This window comes from Chenopodium album, chromosome 14, assembly GCF_948465745.1.
Source record: "Chenopodium album chromosome 14, dcCheAlbu1.1, whole genome shotgun sequence".
Classification (NCBI taxonomy): Eukaryota; Viridiplantae; Streptophyta; class Magnoliopsida; order Caryophyllales; family Amaranthaceae; genus Chenopodium; species Chenopodium album.
This window is the reverse complement of record NC_137847.1, coordinates 37,778,606-37,798,248: the sequence shown is the minus strand read 5'-3', so window position 1 is coordinate 37,798,248 and position 19,643 is coordinate 37,778,606. Positions and strand designations below refer to the sequence as shown.

General features: G+C 38.0%; 1 protein-coding gene across 4 annotated transcripts; it reads left to right on the top strand.

Annotated features, from left to right (window-relative positions):
- The first annotated feature begins 1,046 nt into the window (after positions 1 to 1,046).
- Positions 1,047 to 14,150, top strand: LOC145580216 (SUPPRESSOR OF ABI3-5-like). 4 transcript variants are annotated; one of them, XM_081637626.1, is made up of 17 exons: positions 1,047 to 1,495; positions 2,633 to 2,749; positions 2,958 to 2,998; positions 3,476 to 3,718; positions 3,859 to 4,201; positions 4,297 to 4,368; positions 4,463 to 4,555; positions 4,641 to 4,720; positions 5,207 to 5,357; positions 9,009 to 9,096; positions 9,175 to 9,266; positions 9,381 to 9,449; positions 9,752 to 9,931; positions 10,985 to 11,174; positions 11,893 to 12,828; positions 13,250 to 13,437; positions 13,727 to 14,150. In XM_081637626.1, exons 2-17 carry the CDS (start codon positions 2,705 to 2,707, stop codon positions 13,904 to 13,906), a joined length of 2,991 nt encoding a protein of 996 aa, XP_081493752.1. In that variant the 5' UTR covers positions 1,047 to 1,495; positions 2,633 to 2,704; the 3' UTR covers positions 13,907 to 14,150. The 4 variants fall into 4 exon arrangements, with proteins under 4 accessions (XP_081493752.1, XP_081493751.1, XP_081493749.1 ...); XM_081637625.1 differs by having other exon boundaries at positions 1,049 to 1,495; positions 3,799 to 4,201; positions 5,210 to 5,357; XM_081637623.1 differs by having other exon boundaries at positions 1,050 to 1,495; positions 3,799 to 4,201.
- The last annotated feature ends 5,493 nt before the right edge of the window (positions 14,151 to 19,643 follow it).

Sequence of the window (19,643 nt, the reverse complement as noted above, 5' to 3'; positions counted from 1 at the left end):
CTAAAGCTCGAAATAAAAGTCACAATTCTCACAAGTCTAGAAAAAAAAAACAGTACAATAATAATGTGTACATAACATAATGTTCAATACCAAATGAAATTACAAAATAATCTAAGTCAAACAATTACTATATTCCATGAAAAAAGTAGCCTTAATAAATATAGTGAGTTTCTCGTCAAAAAATATGTAAATGTATACTACCTCCGTTTCATATTATTTTCAACGATTAGACATTTTTCCTCTATACTATATGTCAAATGGTTGCAAATAATATGAAACGGAGGTAGTAGATAGAGTTGAATTTAACCCAATGCATCGACCCGAATATGACCCGAAAATTGGACCAAAAGATTGACCCGACGCGAATTGACTCGACCCGAAAATTGACCTGACCCGAATCGACCTGACCCAAACTTGACCCGACCCGAACTCGACCCGAAATGTTGACCCGAAACCCGACCCGACCCGATTATCAGTTGACCCGAAATCAACCCGAAATGACCCGACCCGACCCGAACTTGACCCGATAACTTTTTGACCCGAACTTAACCCGACCTGAAATGACCCGACCCATACCTGACCCGAATGACCCATTTGCCAGGTGGAGATTAGATACGGTAACGTAGAGTACTTATCTCTAATTTTAGTATCCTGACATCTTATGAATTTAAGATTGAGTTAAAATCCTTTTTTAAAGTAGAAAACGTACAATACATTTTATATATTAACGACTAAAGATTCAAGGGAATATACAAAAAAATATTTTATTTATTTAAGTTGTTATTCTTTTTAGGTTGCATAATTTTTTTTTTATCAGCTATGTTATTAATTTTCATGAACAAAAAAAGAGAAAAAAAAAGGTTCTTGACGGGAAATTTTTTAATACAAACGCGACACGCGTACTTTGGGAATAAGGCTAGGGATTACTTTAGTATATTAGTATTGAATGATAGACTAGTTTTTTTCCTAAAAAAAAAAATTAGTTTTAAATTCAAGTGAATCAAGAGGAGGTTTTCCCAACCCAAAAAAAAAAAAAAAAAAAAAAAAAAAAGGTGAATCAAGAGGGCTAAGTTCATGTGTTGGGTGGGCTGTGTGAGGTGGGTTGGACCAAATTGGGCAGTGCTTTAAGGGTCAAAATGGATTGAATTGGAAAAACCGGACCCACTACATAACTGTTAACCCATCGGCCGTGCGGGTCAGGGTGGGCCGTGCGCAACCCAGGACACTAGCCACCTCAGTATAACCATTGATATTACTGTTACTGTATTTAGATCTGACGTTTGACATAACTCCGTAAATGCGTACCAGTGTGTCATTAATCTAATAATCTTTCTGTTTTTCCTACGTTCCTATTTTTTTTTTTTTTTCTTGTTCGGAGTTTTTCACTTTTATACGGTACACCCCTTTTCTCTCTCTCTCCATTCAACCGCGTACTCTGAATTCTCCATTGAAGCAGTTTCTGAGCTCTTTCTCCTCCATTGTTTCAGCTTCTGAGGTACTATGTTTGTTTTTATTCATCGAATATTAATTTCGCATTCTAGGGTTTATCGTTTATTTAATTGTTGGTAAATTCAAATTAGGGTTCTTAAAAGGTGGACTATGAAACTATTGGCTATAATTACTGAAGTTATGAAAGATTATGATGATCGATTTTGTTGCTATGAATCATGATATGTGCAATTTATGCTGCAAGAAGAAATTAATGTGATTTGTGGAGCCTAATTTGACAATTAAGTCAAATTTGGTTGTTAATGTGTTGCAGGCTGTTGTTTATAACTCTTTATTGTAGGACGGAACTATGACAATCGACCTATTTTCCCTGGGCTTGGGCCAGTTGCGCTACCTGCCCCGCCTCAGGGACGGACCATTTTTTGCTGTGTGATGGTCCTTTATCCATTTTCCCTTCTGATTAAGGGTCTAAAATGAGCTTCCTTTGCTCAATTATAGTTGTTGTGGTACAAGTAGCTGTCTTTCTGACCCATGTTGATGGATTGGCCGTTAACTCTAAGATTTTATTGAACTATTCAGTGGTTGTTAATTATTATGATACCATTCTTGCTAGCCAATCTAATTGTTTGTGGCTAGCCGGCTAGGAATGTGGACATGGTAGTGTTGTAGTTAGGTGCCCCTTGGCAGATATTGTATCTGTTGAGAATTGAAGCACCCAGGAAGGCTTGGATTCTGTAGTCTTCATTCAATGTGTTAAAGGGTATTTGTCGCATAAGTTGCAATATGTCTTGCGATAATTTACATAGTTGTAGATGTGTTTAAGTATCTATTATCGGCCAGACTTGTGAACAGTAGATGGATTCCCAATTCCCATTATTCATACTCTGTTCTCTTTAGATGTATACTTAAAAGTCATATGCAGTTGATAACAAGGTGAGAGATGAGTTGATGGCTATGCTCCCTCCTTTGGAAAGGAACATTTTTCTTCTTTGGCCAAATGGCCAGTGCGGAGAACTTTTGTTGATTAGTTAGTTGGTGTTTTTTTCTTAGTGATACTTGTGTCTTAGAGAAATGTGATGGGTATATGTGGGCTATCAGGATTCTGCTGGAGGGAAGGCCGTGTCATGACAATTGGTTCTTGGTTCATCATGGGCATAACAGTGTGTTTGTGCATCCATTACAGGAAAGTTTTGCAAATATCCTGATCCTCATGCCAAGAGCCTTGCAGGGTTAACTTCAGCAAGTGACACAAGAAATGGATGGTCGCTATGGTCTTCAGCATGGATGGGAAAATAACAGCGTAATTGTGGTTTCCTTTTTAATCACCTATATGGGATATGGGATGATAATACAAGAATTAGGGCTCATGTGATTGTCCATTATTTTTGGCATCTCATCCTTAAAGAGCAATGAGAGAAAGCCGTGGACATTGAGGATATGGATTGATTTTGCCTGTCTTGTACCATGACTGTTTCTTGCTGACATAACTTATTCTCTTCACTCCACAGGCATTGGAGGCATATGGTGCTGTCCATGAGCCAAATTATCGGTGAGTGAATAATTGGTGCTTTTACAGAGCAGTACGGTGCCATTTGTACTTTATTTGCTTTTACTCTTTGTTTGCAACTGGTAAGGGTTGTGTTTGATTGTCAAACTCTTTGATTCTTTGACACTCTGGCTTATTTTTTTATTGATCTACAGTTGTTTTGCTTGGTTGTAGACCTTGTAGTGTTTAATGTTTTATTGTGGGTAATTTATATGAAGAAAAATGATAGAATTTCATAGATAAGACGTCAAGTGGGAATTCTATGTGGGCAAGGATAATGAGTTTTTTGGGACTCATACTCATGAGGAAATGCAACATATGGTTGGAGCTCTGTATTTAGGTTTCTTAAATATTGGAATAACATTGTACCTCAGTGTAACCATAATAAACTTGTTCTCATCCCTTTTATAATTCAATGTTATATTGTACTGCTTTTTCTCCTTTTGGCCACTCATTATGCTTCCTTGGCGGGGTTGGCAGTGGTTATGATGACAGGAGATTTTTAGACGAAAGGTACCCCAGGGACAGTGCATTCTCAAGGGGTGCATTCCAACGAGATGTTGAGAGAGACAATTATGCGGCCCCTCCACCAGTTGGCCTATGGCCTCAAGCAAGACGTAGAGGTTATGAAGAAGAGTATCCCCTTGAAAGGGAACCTAGAAGAAATGACAAGCCATACATTGACCCATATCACGAGGTGGAACATTTCCGTGATGGTCACAGGTACAAGCAAATGAATACATATGAGGATGTTGGTAACATTAGAATTGTCTTGCTTACTGCCGAAATCATGGATTTCGCAGGGCTGGAAGATTTGGAATGCGTGAGCGTGATGATTATGCTTTTGATGATCATGATTATAGGCATCGTAGAGACGACAGTCGTGAGAGGGATTATGATTATGGCAGACATAGCCATGATTCTGATTATGATAGAAGTAGAAGGGACGAAAGTTGGAGGCGGCGTGGTTCACATGATAGGGAACGTGATAGGAGGGATTTGAGCCATGAAAGGGATTTAAGCCCTTATAAAAGGGAATCACGCTCTCGATCACGGTCTCATGGTCGCGATGATCGATCCAAATCAAGGTCTCCCCGTTGTCGTAGCCGTGGACGTAGCCGTGGTCGCAGTCATCATGATGATAGTTATGACGATCGATGTGATAGGATGGAGAGACGAAGAGATCGTGATGAAAAACGACAAGAGGTATATTCTCCACCATGTATTTTTAGGAAACTGGTCTGTATCTTATTCTCTGTCTTTTGTAAGTGGAGATGCTAATGGTCTGTTGTTTCTGCTAGATGCCATCTGCAACTGTGGTTGTAAAGGGTCTTTCACAGAAGACCACTGAAGAAGATCTGTATCAAATTCTTGTATGTCTGTCTTTTCATTTTGGGTTTCTGACTGTATCATATTTTTACCTTGTATATGTTATTCAACTGAGTGATCTCGATCTCCTTTAATCAGGCTGAATGGGGGCCTCTTCGCCATGTTCGAGTCATCAAGGAGCGGAATTCTGGCATTTCCCGTGGATTTGCTTTTATTGATTTTCCATCAGTGGTTGTAGCTCTTTCCCTTATTGTGTTTAGAGCCTTTATTCTTGCTATTTGTTTAGATTGACTATAATGTGAGTCTGGTTTCACAGGATGCAGCACAAGCAATGATGGATAAGGTAGGATTAGAAGGCCTTGTGTTAGATGGAAGGAAGCTTTTGTTTGAGTATAGGTATGTATAATGTTTCTGGCTTGATTGTCATTTGCTTGTGATCTTTTGATGTGATTAGTCGTGCTTTCTTGAAGATATTTATGCATCGTGTGATCTAGTCCCTCTTTTTTTTTTTTAAATAATTTTTTGTATCCACTTTCCTTTTTGAATGTTTATTTTTAATTTACTCACTTTTATATTATATATTTTAGAAAACAGACCCACCGCTTTTACTCGCATACAATAATTTAAATTATCACTTTAATGTCATCTCTCCTAAATTTTTAAGCAGCCCTTGCTAACACTGAAAAAGTAAACGATTAAAATAATAATAATAAAGAAAAAAAACGGAGTTGATAGATTGGTACCAAGACTACTTACTGCAGTTTGGTTATTCTATGGTTTTGCATGCTAATAATTTACAAGGTCGGTAATTTGGTTAGTTCTGTTTTTGACTGTATTTTAGCAAGCATGCTTAATTCATTTGAAAATCATGTTATGGTGCAGTAGCAAGCCAACTGGAAGTTCAGGAGGGGCACCTTATGGACAAGATGGTCTGAGGTCCTCCCATGCCAGCCATAGAAGCACCATACCCTCTGATTGGATGTGCACAATCTGTGGGTGTGTCAATTTTGCTCGTCGAGTCTCATGCTTTCAGGTTGGTTTTCTTTCTCTTGTTTCATTGGTTGTACTAGTTGTTTATCCTGTTTAAAGAACCGGTTGGTTGTAGGTAAATGAAGTCTAATATAATAGTTACAGTCTTGTAGAGTGCTAATAAAAAAAACCATGGAAGTTACAACTTTTAATCTTTCAAAGTTGACATGTGGAAACATTGTACTTCCTCTGTCCTTTTTTAGTTGACATAGACATTTTTTTTTTATCACGTTTGCCAACACTTGATTTTAACAATTATTATCTCTAGTCAAAAGAGTTTGTGAGTGTGAAAAGTTTTGTCTACTTAAAAAGAGCGGAACTGACTAAAGATAGTCATCACTTGAGCCAAATTAATATTACCTCCGTTTTTTTTTTTAGTAGGCACCCTTTGACTTTTACACTATTTACACACTACACTTTGACTCTTTTGTGATTATAGATACAATAAAATATAGTCATGTGGGATCTTATTTGAATTGTCTCGATATATATTTTATAAATATCCACTTTTTATAATTTTACGATGTTAATAATTAGAGATATTAAGCGTTAAAAACATGCGTTGGCAAGCGTGATAATAGAAAGACGTCAACTAAAAAAAAAACGGAGGTAGTAATAAACTAAAAAATAAACTAAGAGCAACTTGTGAATGTTGGCAGCTAATTTTATGCACTATTAATGTATACCCTCCAGCTTAAGATAATACATCTTAACTTCACAACTTCCTTTGAAGCGAACTTCTAATGCACGAGATTGAAATTCTCAATTTAGTCCAAATAATGCCGAGGCTGCTCACTGTGATTCATCCAATATTATTTATTTAAGTCACCATCACTTGTGCTTTAAACATTGACATAATTTTATTTTTTTTAAAAAAAAAGTAGAGAATTTGGTTCACCTTTGCCAAGGACTTCTGAAATACAATAATTTAGGACATTGAACTTAATTGAAGAACCATTTTAAAGGAAGATGGAGACGCACAAATATGTGACATCAATCATTGTTAAAATGAAGAGTAATTTCCAATGGGACCCTCTTGGACAAAATTCTCAAAATAAACCAGAGATTTTGAAGTTGCGTGTGATGCCCTCATTGGCAGCTTGCTCTATCCCTTAGTCCTTTCCACCTTCTCATTAGCGTCCTTGCTCTTCCAAAATCCCAACAGTTGCTACTCTTTACCCCCACCACCTATATCATCTGCCGCAAAGAGTAAACTGTGAAGAATAGGTACAATCCAACCGATATATTATAGCCGTCAAAACTCATAAATCTGCAAGAAGCTGATCGAAAGTTGTAGCAAAAATGAATTAAATTTGAGGTGTGATTTTTGCTATGAAAGAAAAAAGAGACCTTTGAGATTTGGGTACAAATAATATACGTAGTAGATGTTTTAAATTAATAAATCAAAGATGAAGTTAACTATACCTCAATCTCTCTCTCTCTCTCTCTCTCTCTATATATATATATATATATATATATATATATATATATATAAAAGCTAGGTCTAGATAAGGTATACCTGGGAACTATTTGTGGTTGTGTAATGATTTGAAGAGTTTTAGGGTGAATTGTGTTTTACAATGTACTGTTTGTCATGTTCATTATGAAAAATTTGCATCTATTTGTTTTCTACATGGGTTTGATGCTGATATCATATACAGCTTCGAAAGTGTTCAATGACAGAAAATTTGAGATGTTGCTTGTACTTGTGAGTCATATTCTAGATAAAGAGGCGAATCATCTCTTTTTCTTTGGGGGGATCTACCAACAGTGCAGTTGTTTCCCTCCACCTATTCAGATAAGTGGTGAAGCCTTCATTCTCTTTGTGTTTGAGAATGGAGAGTTCACGCTCAAAAGTTCTAGCTTGAATGTTACACTTGTAACGATTTATAAAACTTTCTGTAACATCTTGCCAAGTTGCAGTGTGCTTGGCATCGAGAGAATAAAACCATTGTTGACAAGCATGCTCTAAGGAGAGGGGGAACACTGTAGGGAAAAGTGCTACATCCAATCTCTTGAGAGTCATGGTTACGGAAAAGGCCTTAAAGTGGAATATTGGATTGTCAGTGGGCTTGAATTGTGGTATGTCAGATTTGGAGATTTTTTTAGGGAGCTTGTCCGTTACATCCAAAATAGTGGAAGGTTGTTACACATAGGTGAACTCTTCGGAAATTTTGCTCACTTGTTCTTTCAATTTGCCAACTGTGGCAACAGTGACCTTGTTTTATTCCATGGTGGTGACCCTGGTGGTAAGAGTTTGCATCATGGCATTAAGTGCCTTGGAGACTTGTTAATGTTCTCAATATCCTCTTTAGTGGCCATTGGAACGAATTAAAAGTAGTTTGAAGGTGATAAATGATGTAGAGATAGTGAAGTTTTCTTTTAACACCTCTTAGTTCTAACAGGTTATTGTGGTAGTGACTCGAACCGCACCAATCTACCCCTGCTCCTTGACCAAGTACTCCTTGACCTGTGAAATGAAACAAATTAACTTAATGGTTTGACGCCCTAATCGAAATCGGGAAGGAAGAGGGAAAGATAGAAAATCTACCCCTACTAAGCTTGTAATTTGGCAAGAACAACATTAGAGATAGTTTGTTTTGCTCAATCAAAGTAGTCATAATCCTAGCACTTGTAATGTATGTTATAGTTTTTGGAACTTGGGGGTTAGAAGGGTTTCAATATGTATCGGAAAGGAAGAAAAAAGGTGTTTAAATGGAATTAGAGCTCATAACATAATATAGCAACACTCTACTTCACTTCACAAGTAATTATATATTTATATGATTTGGGGGTGGATGACTGGATGCATTTTCCGAATTTGGCAAGAACATCATTAGGGGTATATTTGCAATTATATTGCACTAATGCCCCTTTCCATAGGAAATTTAATTTGTTGATGGAAATCATGGGAGAAGGGGAGAAGATTGAGAAGGGGGGGGGGGGGGGGGGTGAACTGAATTAAAATTGAAGGCTAAATTTGGGAAGAGAGAAGGAAGCTAATCCGCGAATTAAAGGGAAGATGAATGTATCTGTTATTGAATGGGATTAAGGCTGGAAAATTGATGTGGATGGTGCAATGGGAGATTTTCAGGTGGAAAAATCTGAAAATTAAACAGGAAATGATTAGAATTGATTATTGGATACTGGGGAAGATGAAGTGGGTTGGTTCGTTGGCGCACTAATTCTGCGTTTTTTACGAAATTATAAGAGAACAGGTTGGTAGGGACACAAATCCAACATGGTTTACTTTTCTAGTTTGCTATATGTATATATCTGTTAAGAGTTGTGACTTGTGAGTACCCTTGTTGCATGTCATGTTATATTCTGGTGCTGGTGGTGTAGCTTTAATGATTGATTCACCTCTAACCTATATTTAGGATAAGTTTTTTGGTCATCTGGTGCAGTATTGTTATACAATTGGACATACCCTTGACATAGAGTTCTGTTGCTGAGCAGAGATACTGCTATGTAGAAACATGATTTACTTGTTTTCTTATATTGTATGTCCTCCACAGCCTTACTCATACAGTCATACTATTTTGGATGTCAGACCTAGGAATTGCCAAATTTAATGTCTACAAGCGTAGCTATTTTAAGAAATTGGAGAGCTTTATTCTCTCTAAACTAGTAAACCCATGTTTTCTAAATGCAGTGTAATGAGAGCCGAACTGATGATGCTCCACCAGCTGACATGTCATCTTCAACTCCTGCACAATTGGGTAGAAAGGGAGCTGAGGCAGGTTGGTTGCTGTTGCAAATCAAAGGTGTTGTGTTGTTTAGTTACCATAATTTTGATTGCTGACTGAGTATATTGTCAGGGCCTACTCATGTTTTGGTTGTACGTGGATTGGATGAGAATGCTGATGAGGAAATGCTTCGATATGAGTTCTCTAAACATGCTCCAATCAAGGTATTGACATGATTGAATGGATGACTACCTCGTTTTGATATCTTTTTTTAATTCTGATTGTCCTATAATTCTGGAACTTCAGTTGCTTATAGAACAGGTTTTGTAATTTTGCAGGATCTACGTCTTGTTAGAGACAAATTTACCCATGTCTCAAGAGGATTTGCATTTGTTCACTTCTATTCAGTATGTCTTTTGGATAACCTCGTCTATCTGTGTTTGCAATAATATATGCCTTCACACACTTCTGAAGGCATAATTTTGTGCCAATGAAATTTTTTATTTTGTGACATTGAGAAAGACTACGTTCTTTTTGTTGCAAGTGGATTATATGCCCTTTATGCTATGCTGATTTTAGAGTTTTGACAGATTCTTTAGTTTTTTTAAAATTTAGAGATTCGTGATTCTATGGGTATCAGTCTCTATGGCTGCTGAACATGTTATCATACAGTTTGATGTTTCAAATTCAATGGTGACTTGTTGAACAGGTTGAGGATGCCACTAAAGCCCTTGAGGCAACAAATGGAACAAACCTAGAGAGAAATGGTCAGATTCTACGTGTGGTATATGCAAAAAGTATACTTGGTCCTGGTTTAGGATCCTCAGCACATTCACAATCAAGTACTCTTGCTGCTGCTGCAATTGAGGCGGCAACATTTGCTCAGCAGGTAGACTGTTAATTTTAAACTATCTTCAGTAAAATTTGATTGATCATGAGACCAACACTGTGGTATTAGCCTAAAATGTACTCCTTACATTCCATAACAATATGACCCCTTTCCTATTTTATATGTTCCAGATTAGCTTGCCCCTTTCTATACAAGGATTGCCTCACTACTTATCTATAATCTCTCCCCTTTCACTACCAAAAAATTAGGTTGCCACATCCTCTCATTCAATTAAAATGATACTCTAATATATCTCTATCAAATTCTTTTAATCAAAATAACAATTGATAATAATCAAACTACAGCTTTTCACTTAAACCTATGCGTTTAAACATAGGTGCATAATATTATGGGACAACTCCCTCATAATGTCAATGCTTCAATTATTAGAAAAAGGTTTTTTCTTTTGTGTTTAGGATTTGGAGTTGTATATTATTTGTAATATCGTGGTTCCTCGTTTCTTCAATATTTGTGTTATGCTTAATATATATGGTGCAAAATTTACTTATAGATGATGAACAAATGAACATCTCATGTGAATTAGCAATTGAAAATGGTCCATGCTACTCTATTCAGCTTTTAAATTTGGATGAAGAGACTGTCACCAAACTTTTATTTTTTATTTTTTTCTTGAAAGAGTTTGACTGCAAAAGTGCAAAGTGCTGTTACTATTCCAATGGTTTGATTGGATGAGCTAAAATTCTTGTGATACACATTTTTTCCTCCCAAACAAGTGCTCGTTGGTGGAAAGACCGAGCTACTTTACCTCCTAACTTTTCATCTGCATAGCTCATTGCTAGTTTTAATCAGGATTTCTTTGAAACAAAGGTCCTCCAATGAAAAATAAAACAGTTTTCCACGTGAGGGGCCTGAGGGCCAAGGAGTTTTTTCTTTTTTTTTTTTGCTCTTTGAGTAACATTTTTCCCTGATTTTGAAGCATTTCGATTAGTTTCCTTTTTCTCTGCATGCAAAGTAGTTTCAATTTTTTTTTTTTTTTTTTTTACCATGCAATAGCTCTTTTAAAGCACCTATTCTTGCTTCGCTTTTGTTTAGTATGATGCCGTCGGTTGGGCTCCCAAGGAATATAATCCAGATGACAGGCAACCAGTTGGCATCCAGGAGCAAGGCACAGAGGTTGCTGGTCGAAAAGAAGGTTCAGCTCCTCAAGCTGGCTTTGTGTGGGATGAGGCTTCAGGATACTATTATGATGCTTCCTCTGGCTTCTACTATGATTCTAATACAGGTTTGTTTCATTACGATTCTCAGTCATGCTTTTTTGCAAGGGCTGTACTGTGTTTTCTTTCTTTGGAACTGTATTTTGTGTAGGCCATTTATCTTCTGAAACTGAGTTTTAAAGACAACTGAAACAATTAAATATTCAATTGTAGCTGGTTAGAGGGCCTGAGATTGATTAAATGTATTGGTTGTGTAGGGTATATGTAGGGAAGAGAGAATTTGAGTGGTTGAGGTTGCACTTGCACTGTTGCACATGGTTACCATTTTAATGGCAATATGGCTTTGCTTGCCGTGTTCAGATGATTGTTCAACCTCTGGCTTAAAGTATAGGGTTAGTCCACTTAGATACCAATATTACCAAATTTATGGATTTGGAAAAATTGAAAATTAGAATCCTATACTTAAATACCGGATGTTTGGCTCATAACTTTGACTGTAAAACATCTTCTCTATTTTCAGAAATTTTGTGAACCAAACATTAATTATTATTCTGACTCATTGTAACCCTATGTGACTATGCCTGATACCTAGAATTGCTGAACCATTTGGCCAATAAGGATGGTTCTTAGAGTACGGAGTCTAATTTTTGGAGTCGCGGATATTGATGTTTTGAGAAGTATCTATGATTGCCTGAAAATGGAAAGTTATAATTAATTTCAGGGGGACAGTTTACTACATGTATTATCATAACTTTGTGAATTATCTTGATGGACTTAAATTTTCAGGTCTATACTATGATGGCAACGGTGGGGTATGGTATTCGTACGACCACCAAACCCAGCAGTATGTCCCTTGCGTTGATCAAAATGCTAGCAAGACATCAGAGAAAGAATCTGAAGCTCCTAAGGCAGAAAACACCACTACTAGAAAAGTGGTGATCTCTGCTCCTGCAGCTACAGTAAAGTTGAGCGAGAAACCTGCTTCTCTACCTGATGCTGTTCAGGCAGCTGCCTCCGCTGCATTAGCTGCTGAAAAGAAAGAGAAAGAGAAGTCCAAAGAAATAAAACTTGCTTCCAAGAGCAGCATTGTGGCTAACAAAAAGAAAATGAATCATGTTTTGTCAATGTGGAAGCAGAGGAGTCATGAAGGTCAAACACTCCGTGTAGCATTGGATGATAGTCAATCTAACGTAGCTGAGGACCGTCAAAACTCCATTTCCATGTCCTTGAAGACAAAAGCAGTGGGTTTGAAGGAGAATGTGAATGCTAGTTCTGGTTTTCTCTCAGATACTTCAGTTGCTCAGGCTACAGTCTCAGAGTCTAATGTTAAGCCTCGTCCTGTGAGCAACAGCTCTGGAGGCACCTTAATGGGAGTGATTAGATCTGGAAAAGGGGTTATCAAATCTGATACTGTTTATCCAGGAATGACTGGTCTCTCCACTCCATCATCGTCGTCTGGATCGGTTGCTGTGGCTGCAACAAATTCTGATACACAGATAGGGTCGACCTCGTTTAGAACTGATATCTCTGCCCTTGGCAATTATACACCACCTGCAGCTTCCGCAAGTGGAAGGAGGAAGTTTTCTGAGACACCTTTGCAGTCTACATCTGCCCAGAAAGAGCTGCATCAGACAGCATACCGAGACCGTGCTGCTGAGAGACGGAGGATGTATGGATCATCAGCTTCTTATGTTGACGATGATCTGGAGTTAGGAGATCCAGGTAAGCTGTGACTATTTTTTATAGATCTATCTTATTGCCTCGGTTACTCAATAATCGTTCCTATCTATACAAGTAACTTAGAAGAGTTTAAAAAAGATAAAAGGTTAGAATATAGTAATTAGTTTTGGTGTGCTGATTATTTAGTTGTAGCAATGTTTGAATAATACCCAAAATGGAAGTTGGACAAGCATCATGAAACAGAATTACTATATGCCTCTGGTTATGTTTGGCTATTATTATTAGTTATCCCAAAAGGTCATTGCTTGTGCTTTCCCTTTGCTGTATGAGAGAGTGTGGGTTACACTTAAAAATGATCCTGGATTGTTGAAAAACCGTTGCATATCTGAGTTCATCAGCTAATTTAAACCTTCTCCCTGTATTGATTTGTGTGGAAATGTGTGTTTACTTATGAATTGGCAAGATCAAGATGTGGGGTTCAGAAAGGGTGCATCAGATATTAGTTCCATGCCGTTTCCACCTGGTGTTGGTGGCCGTGGAACTGCTGACAACAATGTACAGAATTATGATGTGATTCCATCTGACAAAGCCATTGATGAAAGCAATGTTGGTAATAGGATGCTTCGCAACATGGGCTGGACTGAGGGATTGGTATTACTCTTTCCTTATCTGCATGATTATTATTATCTTTGTTGAAATTACTATTTCATGCTTGTTTCCTACAGATATAGTACTCATCATTATGTGTTTGCAACCTTAATATGTGTTTATCTCTTCAATATCCCTTGTAAATTGCTGCTACTACACTCTAGAAGTTATCTGCAAGGAAAATGCTTCGGTGGTCAGCTTTTGCTGTGGAGTGGTTGAATCCCGACTTACTGACACTATTTCTGGGTATTGGCTGTCCTTGTTCTTGTTTTGGATATTGTACTATATGCAGGGCCTAGGGAAGGATGGTAGTGGGACGGTGGCGCCTGTTCAGGCACAGTCATTTGACAACAGGGCAGGTTTGGGAAGTCAGCAGAAAAAGGTAGACCCAGGCCTAGAAGTGCACCCAGGAGACAGCTACAAAACTTTAATCCAAAAGAAAGCGTTGCAAAGATTTCGTGAGATGTCTTGAATCAACCAAGCAAATCCTGGAAGAAGTTGAGGAAGCATGCAATTTTGATGCTTGGATATGGCAGAGCAAATACTATTTAATCATGGAGCATGAGTTTCTCTCATCCGGTGACTTTCATTCCTTTTTTTTCGAGGGTGGTCATCATTTGGCTCTTTGTATAGAACTACATACTTTTATTATTTGGGAATCTGTTTTAATTTTATTTGCTAGAGGAAGTATCAAGTGGTTTTGTTCTTTGGTTTTAGTCTTGAGGATTTAGATATTCATGGGAAATTTCCCCTTTTTAATAAAGTGTAATAAATTTAGCTATTTAACAAGCGAGCCAGTAACATATTGTTCTTGATTCAGGAAGAATTTCATAATGTGTACTTGCGACTTTCTTAAAATTTGGATACTTTTGATTCAGCACTGGTTTCGATCCAATAATGTGCAGAATCACTTTGTTGTCGCAATCCAATATTTTGGTTAACCTCCGTCCATTCTAGGTGTCTAATGGACTGAGTTGCTTCACTATTATTAAATGTGATCAATAAGTCTTATTAATAAAAGACCCTTACACCCCCACTACATCTGGTATGTACTTCTAGTTCATGGGAGTGGACTCGACACTAAACGACTTACAACAATGAAACCCAGAGTTAGACACATAATAATGACTCGGCGTCGTGGACATAGAATTACAATTAAAACTACCAAAAGACGCAGATTTCTTTCTTGGGTGGCTTGGGGAGTCAAACATAGGGTGGTTAATGAACTTCCTCTTCTTACCAAATTGGGACTTGCAAACAAAAACAAAATTAGCAAGGGAAACTCGGGGGTTGGGAATCTCCTTATGAGTAGTTGTCGTCGGTCTGCTTGTCTTCCTTTTTCTCTTATCCTTCTGGTGAATTGAAGTGCTTCTTCTTCCTATTTTCTGGCTCTTTCTCCTCGTACTGATCTCGGTTGTGGAAGGAACTCTGAGTCTACTGGTGGCCGAGGTGATAGGATTAGTGGAAAAGTTGTCTTCTGTGGAGGAGTAAGTTCGTCCTTCTCCACTTGAGCTCTCAACTCCTAAGGTTACGGTTGAACCTACTTCCGAACAATAATCCTCTTCTTTCGATCACACCCCATCATACACCTCTTCTTGTTCTCTTTTGCATTCTTCCAGGCTTACACTAAAACTGCTTGTAGGTTTCTCTTTTGGGTGGTTCACTGCCTTCACAACCAGGTAAGAGCCCGACCTTACATCATAGTAATGAATAGGTTTTCCTTGAGCCATCATTTTGTAATCCTTTTTGGAGATCGATAAAAAGGAACCCTGCCTCCTATGTCGGTTTTGAAAACGATATTTGGGTTCCACATGATCGGCCTTCAGGCCATACATCAAAGAATCATTTGCATGATTCACACAGGATCCATTTAAGGGATCCCCAGACTTATTACAAAAACGAACACTTGTTCCTACCTCCTCGTGAACATGGGGAGTCATATCCACATCCTTCAAAATACAACTCTCTGACCCACTCCTAAAGTCGCATTGATCTCTTGCATTGTCCATGTTTGATATGCTCTTGACTTGGAAAGCCCTTTGATTAAACTTCATGGGGGAAGGTAACCCAGCTCCAAGACCTATTGGAGCGATGATATCTTCAGCTACCGAGCCATGATTAGACGTAGAAACCAACTCCACGAAAGACTTTACCCGTTTTCCTTTCCTATCTTCTAGAATTTGTGGTAGTCTAGAGTTACTATTCCCTTTTGGTTTCAAGTCTCTCACTTTGGACATAGTGTTCAAGGCCCGCACAACATCAACATGTAGAGGCTCATATTTGGCGGCTCGAGTCAGATCTTTCTTTGCCTCCCCTAGATTGTTCATCCCCTTTGAGCACACTGCTCTTCTATATAAAGCTTTCACATTTGCAGAATTAAAATTCAACACAAAAGAGCATAACTCCCTTCATTGAGCAAATAAATTAAGCTTGATAGCACATAGAGCAAGAATGAGGTTGAGACTAATGGCAAGATCACATAATCTAGAACTTTGCTCTTCATTTTCAATTAAAGCAAAACACAAGAGTTTCTTAGCTTTATCATACTTGGACAAGGCTTCATCGTACATATTTTTCTTAAACAAAAGGTTACCCTCTTCTTTCATATTGACACACATTTGCAAGAGATCGTCAGGTTCCCGAAATGCATCATAAAGTTCAAAATATCAGAAATCTCCTCTCCCACCCCATCATAATCTAGATGAAAACCAATTAATGCAGTTTGAAGACCCACAGGGTCCATAATTACTCTATAGTTCTAAAAACTTACGACCCTAAGCAAAGAAATCCAAAAAGTCACAAAACTAGCTAAGGCCAACCAACAACAAAAAAGGAAAGAAAAATACTTCAAACTAGTAGACAAGGTAGAATACCAGCTATTACCTCATAGTAAACGCTCGTGAGAGCGAGTCGTAAGCTCAAGATCGCCGGGGTGAAGACTCCCCGGCGAGCTAAATTAGGTGGGCTTTTTGGTAGTTGTGGAGTTGTTGATGAGAGATAAATTTTAATACAATTGCTAGCTACTATCCTAATTAACAAGAATAGGAAAAGTTCACTTATAAATAAAGTTTGTGCATGTATGATGATAACAATAGCTTTGATGTACTTTTAGAGTTCCTGTGAAGTCTGGCCTCTGTAATCAAGAGAAGGAAACGATTGATCACATTGTTGAATTTTGTGATCTTGAGGCTTTTGATATTTGGCTTTCAAGGCATTTTGGAAATGAGTCTTTTTAAATGAAGGCCTTTGTAAGCTACAATCAGATTATGCAAAAGATTGAAACTAATTGTTCAACAATATTCTTCCGATGGACCAACATAAACTTGATAATTTTTTTTCTAAAGTCTAGAAAGCCCAAGTAAAATGACCTATAGAGCCATGAAATGCATTCAAAGAGATTTGGATTCTAACATCCTACGGATTACCTCTTAAGTTGTCGATGACTTCATCAATTACGAGCATTACAATAGACAAACGAACATCTCTTATAGTGAATGTCATTGTCATCTTTGGGATGCCATGATTTGCATCTTACAGTCTTGTCTTATTGATGTCGATGCTTAAGCTTGATTCTTCTTGATTGCTGGCGTGTGAGCTTGTTTCTTTTTTGCTTTCTGTTTGTCTTTGACAGAGAGTTGCTTCTTTGAACTTCTGGAGGTGAGCTTTGAAGAAGTGCTAATGTTTCTTGGGTCTTTGGACTTGCTTCATTTTTATCGGCATTAGCTTTTGTTGTAGCTTGAACATGCTTCCTTTTTGGCTGGGTGCTTGCCTTTGCGTTGCAACAAGGTTTGAGGTACCATCATTGATTTTTCTTTTGCAGCAAGGTGTTTCTTTGATGTTGCCTTGTCTTGCAGCTCCATCACTTATATTTATGGGTGGTTAATGCGAGGTTGTGTCTTCAATGTTGCTTTTTGTTGCGGCTTCATCACTTGCATGGCTGATAGGAAGTGACATTTTTTATTTTGTTTTTGTGGGAGTTCATGTATTACAAATGAGGCATGTTTGACCACCTATTACAAGTAATGCGAGGCATTTCAATTGCTTTGCTAGCACGAAGAAAATTCATTCCGGCACCAAGTTGAAGTTGTTCATGGTGATATTTAAGAAGTTGTATTTTCTTTTCCATTCTCCCAACTTCTTGTGCACTTTTCTTGCCACAAAATCTATCAAAATAGCTTTTGAGTTTCATGTTACATCCTATTTTTCTTGGGTGCCGATCCAAGTGTTTTTGCTACTGGGGCAATTGTGAGTGCATGGTGGTTGGTGTCCACCATGGCATGAGCATGAGCCTTCTTGCCCTCTACATCAAATTTGTGGAACACTCCTAGTTATTTTATAATGAGTCTAACAAATAGTAAATGGAGATAATGAACAAGAATAACAAAACAATCTTCCTGAACAATGGAGGAAATTTGTTTTGGCGTGATTTAATCACTAACTTGAAAATGAATTCCAATACGACCAAAGTGCTCAATTGTATTCACCGGAACGTTTTTCAAGGTTCATATACCACACCACACAAATGTACTTTTGGGTGAGAGGTTGGAGTTGAGTAAACTTATGTCTAAAGAATAATATGTTTATAACTTTTTGTATATGTATTTTGATTACCTCAACCAAGGAATGTATAGAATTCACAAGGTAAATGAAGAGATGAGGAAGCTCAAAAGATTACGTGTTTATTCAAATATTAAGGCTAATAATAACCCATAAACATCCCATTAATCATGGGTGTTAAGAGGGGGTTACGAAGGAAGATGAAGAGGAAGAGGAAGAGAAGGAGTCGCCAGTCTGCTGACGTGCACCCATGCTTGATCGAGCGACCCTCGCTTGATTAAGAGGTAGTGATATGTAATTTCAACTTGCATGCGTGCTTGATTCGATGGTTGAGCCTCCCCCGACCAAGTAAGCAAACAACATAAATCAACTTTGCATTTGCGTTCAACGTAGCAAACAATCCCATAATAAAAAAATAAAAAAAAAACCGGGTCAGAGTGTAACGACCAGCTAACTTTCCCCTTTTCACTCCAACACTCCTTTGTATATGGGCTTTTTTGTCTACTTGCATGAGGCATCACCGCCATGTATTAAAACGTTAAGTCTTATCACCGTTTATGTGTTAAAACATTAAGGCTTAATAAAATATTTCGAAAGATGTAACAATAAGATAGGATGTATGACCTCTATTTATTTATGCTATATGCCTATATTAGAGGTGATCAATGGGCGGGTCGGACCGGGTTCGGGCCGGGCCAAGGTAAAAAATGCTCATTTATCGGGTCGGGTCGGGCCGGGCGAAACATCAAGCCGGAAAATGTGTGTCCTGTAGGACTTTAGATACTCTAAGTGGAATTGCATGAATCATATTCATAAGCATCTAAATACCAAGATCAATGCATAACACATAAAGAACATATAATTGTACCTTTGAAGCGTGATTCCAAGTGCGATCAAGGAAGAACAATGGGAGATAAAGAACCTCAAGCGTGATTCCTCTACTTGGTCCACGGGCACAGATTAAACCTCCACTAATGTTAGTTAGTTGTGATTTAACCTTTTCAATCAACCTTCTACGGAGAATAGACACACGAACTAACCACGAACCACCACGACAAACACCACACGCCACCTAGGGTGGCCGGCCGTACTGAGGTAAGAGAGAGGGGAGGGACGTGAGGTGAGAGAGAGAAAAGGGAGTTTAGGGTTTTGGGAAAACTGGTTGCCTTGTCACAATTCACTGATTGTTAATTGTATCATGTTCAACCTTCATGCACGGACTTTATTTATAGATTACATCTCTAAATAAGAGTCCATGTCAAGCCCAAAATCCTAATCCTAATCAAACTCCTCTTGCCCAACACTCTACATGGTATGTCACAATCTCATGAGGCCCATTAATGGGCCTCTTACTTGTTTACCCAATACCCTTGTTGTGTGACATCATAGGATCCATTCTATTGGGCTTTGAACCATTTGACTAGCCTTAAGATCATATATCATATCTAGCAACAGATAATGGCGATCCAAAAGAACGAACTTATTATCTTCATAATAGTGATCCTTGATATATCTAGTAATTGCATTTATTGAAGACATAATTCCTTCATGCCCAAACCCGCCCAAACTAGACGAGCCAAGCGGGCTTTTCGGGCCAAAAAAAGAACTAAAATTGCATTAAATTGATTTCCCAAACCCGCCCAAAATTTTTT

What these genes read in the sequence shown, in the direction of transcription:
- LOC145580216 (XM_081637623.1), top strand. Translation starts at nt 2,705, where the DNA reads ATGGATGGTCGCTATGGTCTTCAGCATGGATGGGAAAATAACAGC. An exon ending in GTCGAGTCTCATGCTTTCAG is followed by an intron (nt 5,358 to 9,008) that starts GTTGGTTTTCTT and finishes TTCTAAATGCAG; the next exon opens with TGTAATGAGAGCCGAACTGA. An exon ending in TGGGCTGGACTGAGGGATTG is followed by an intron (nt 13,438 to 13,726) that starts GTATTACTCTTT and finishes TACTATATGCAG; the next exon opens with GGCCTAGGGAAGGATGGTAG.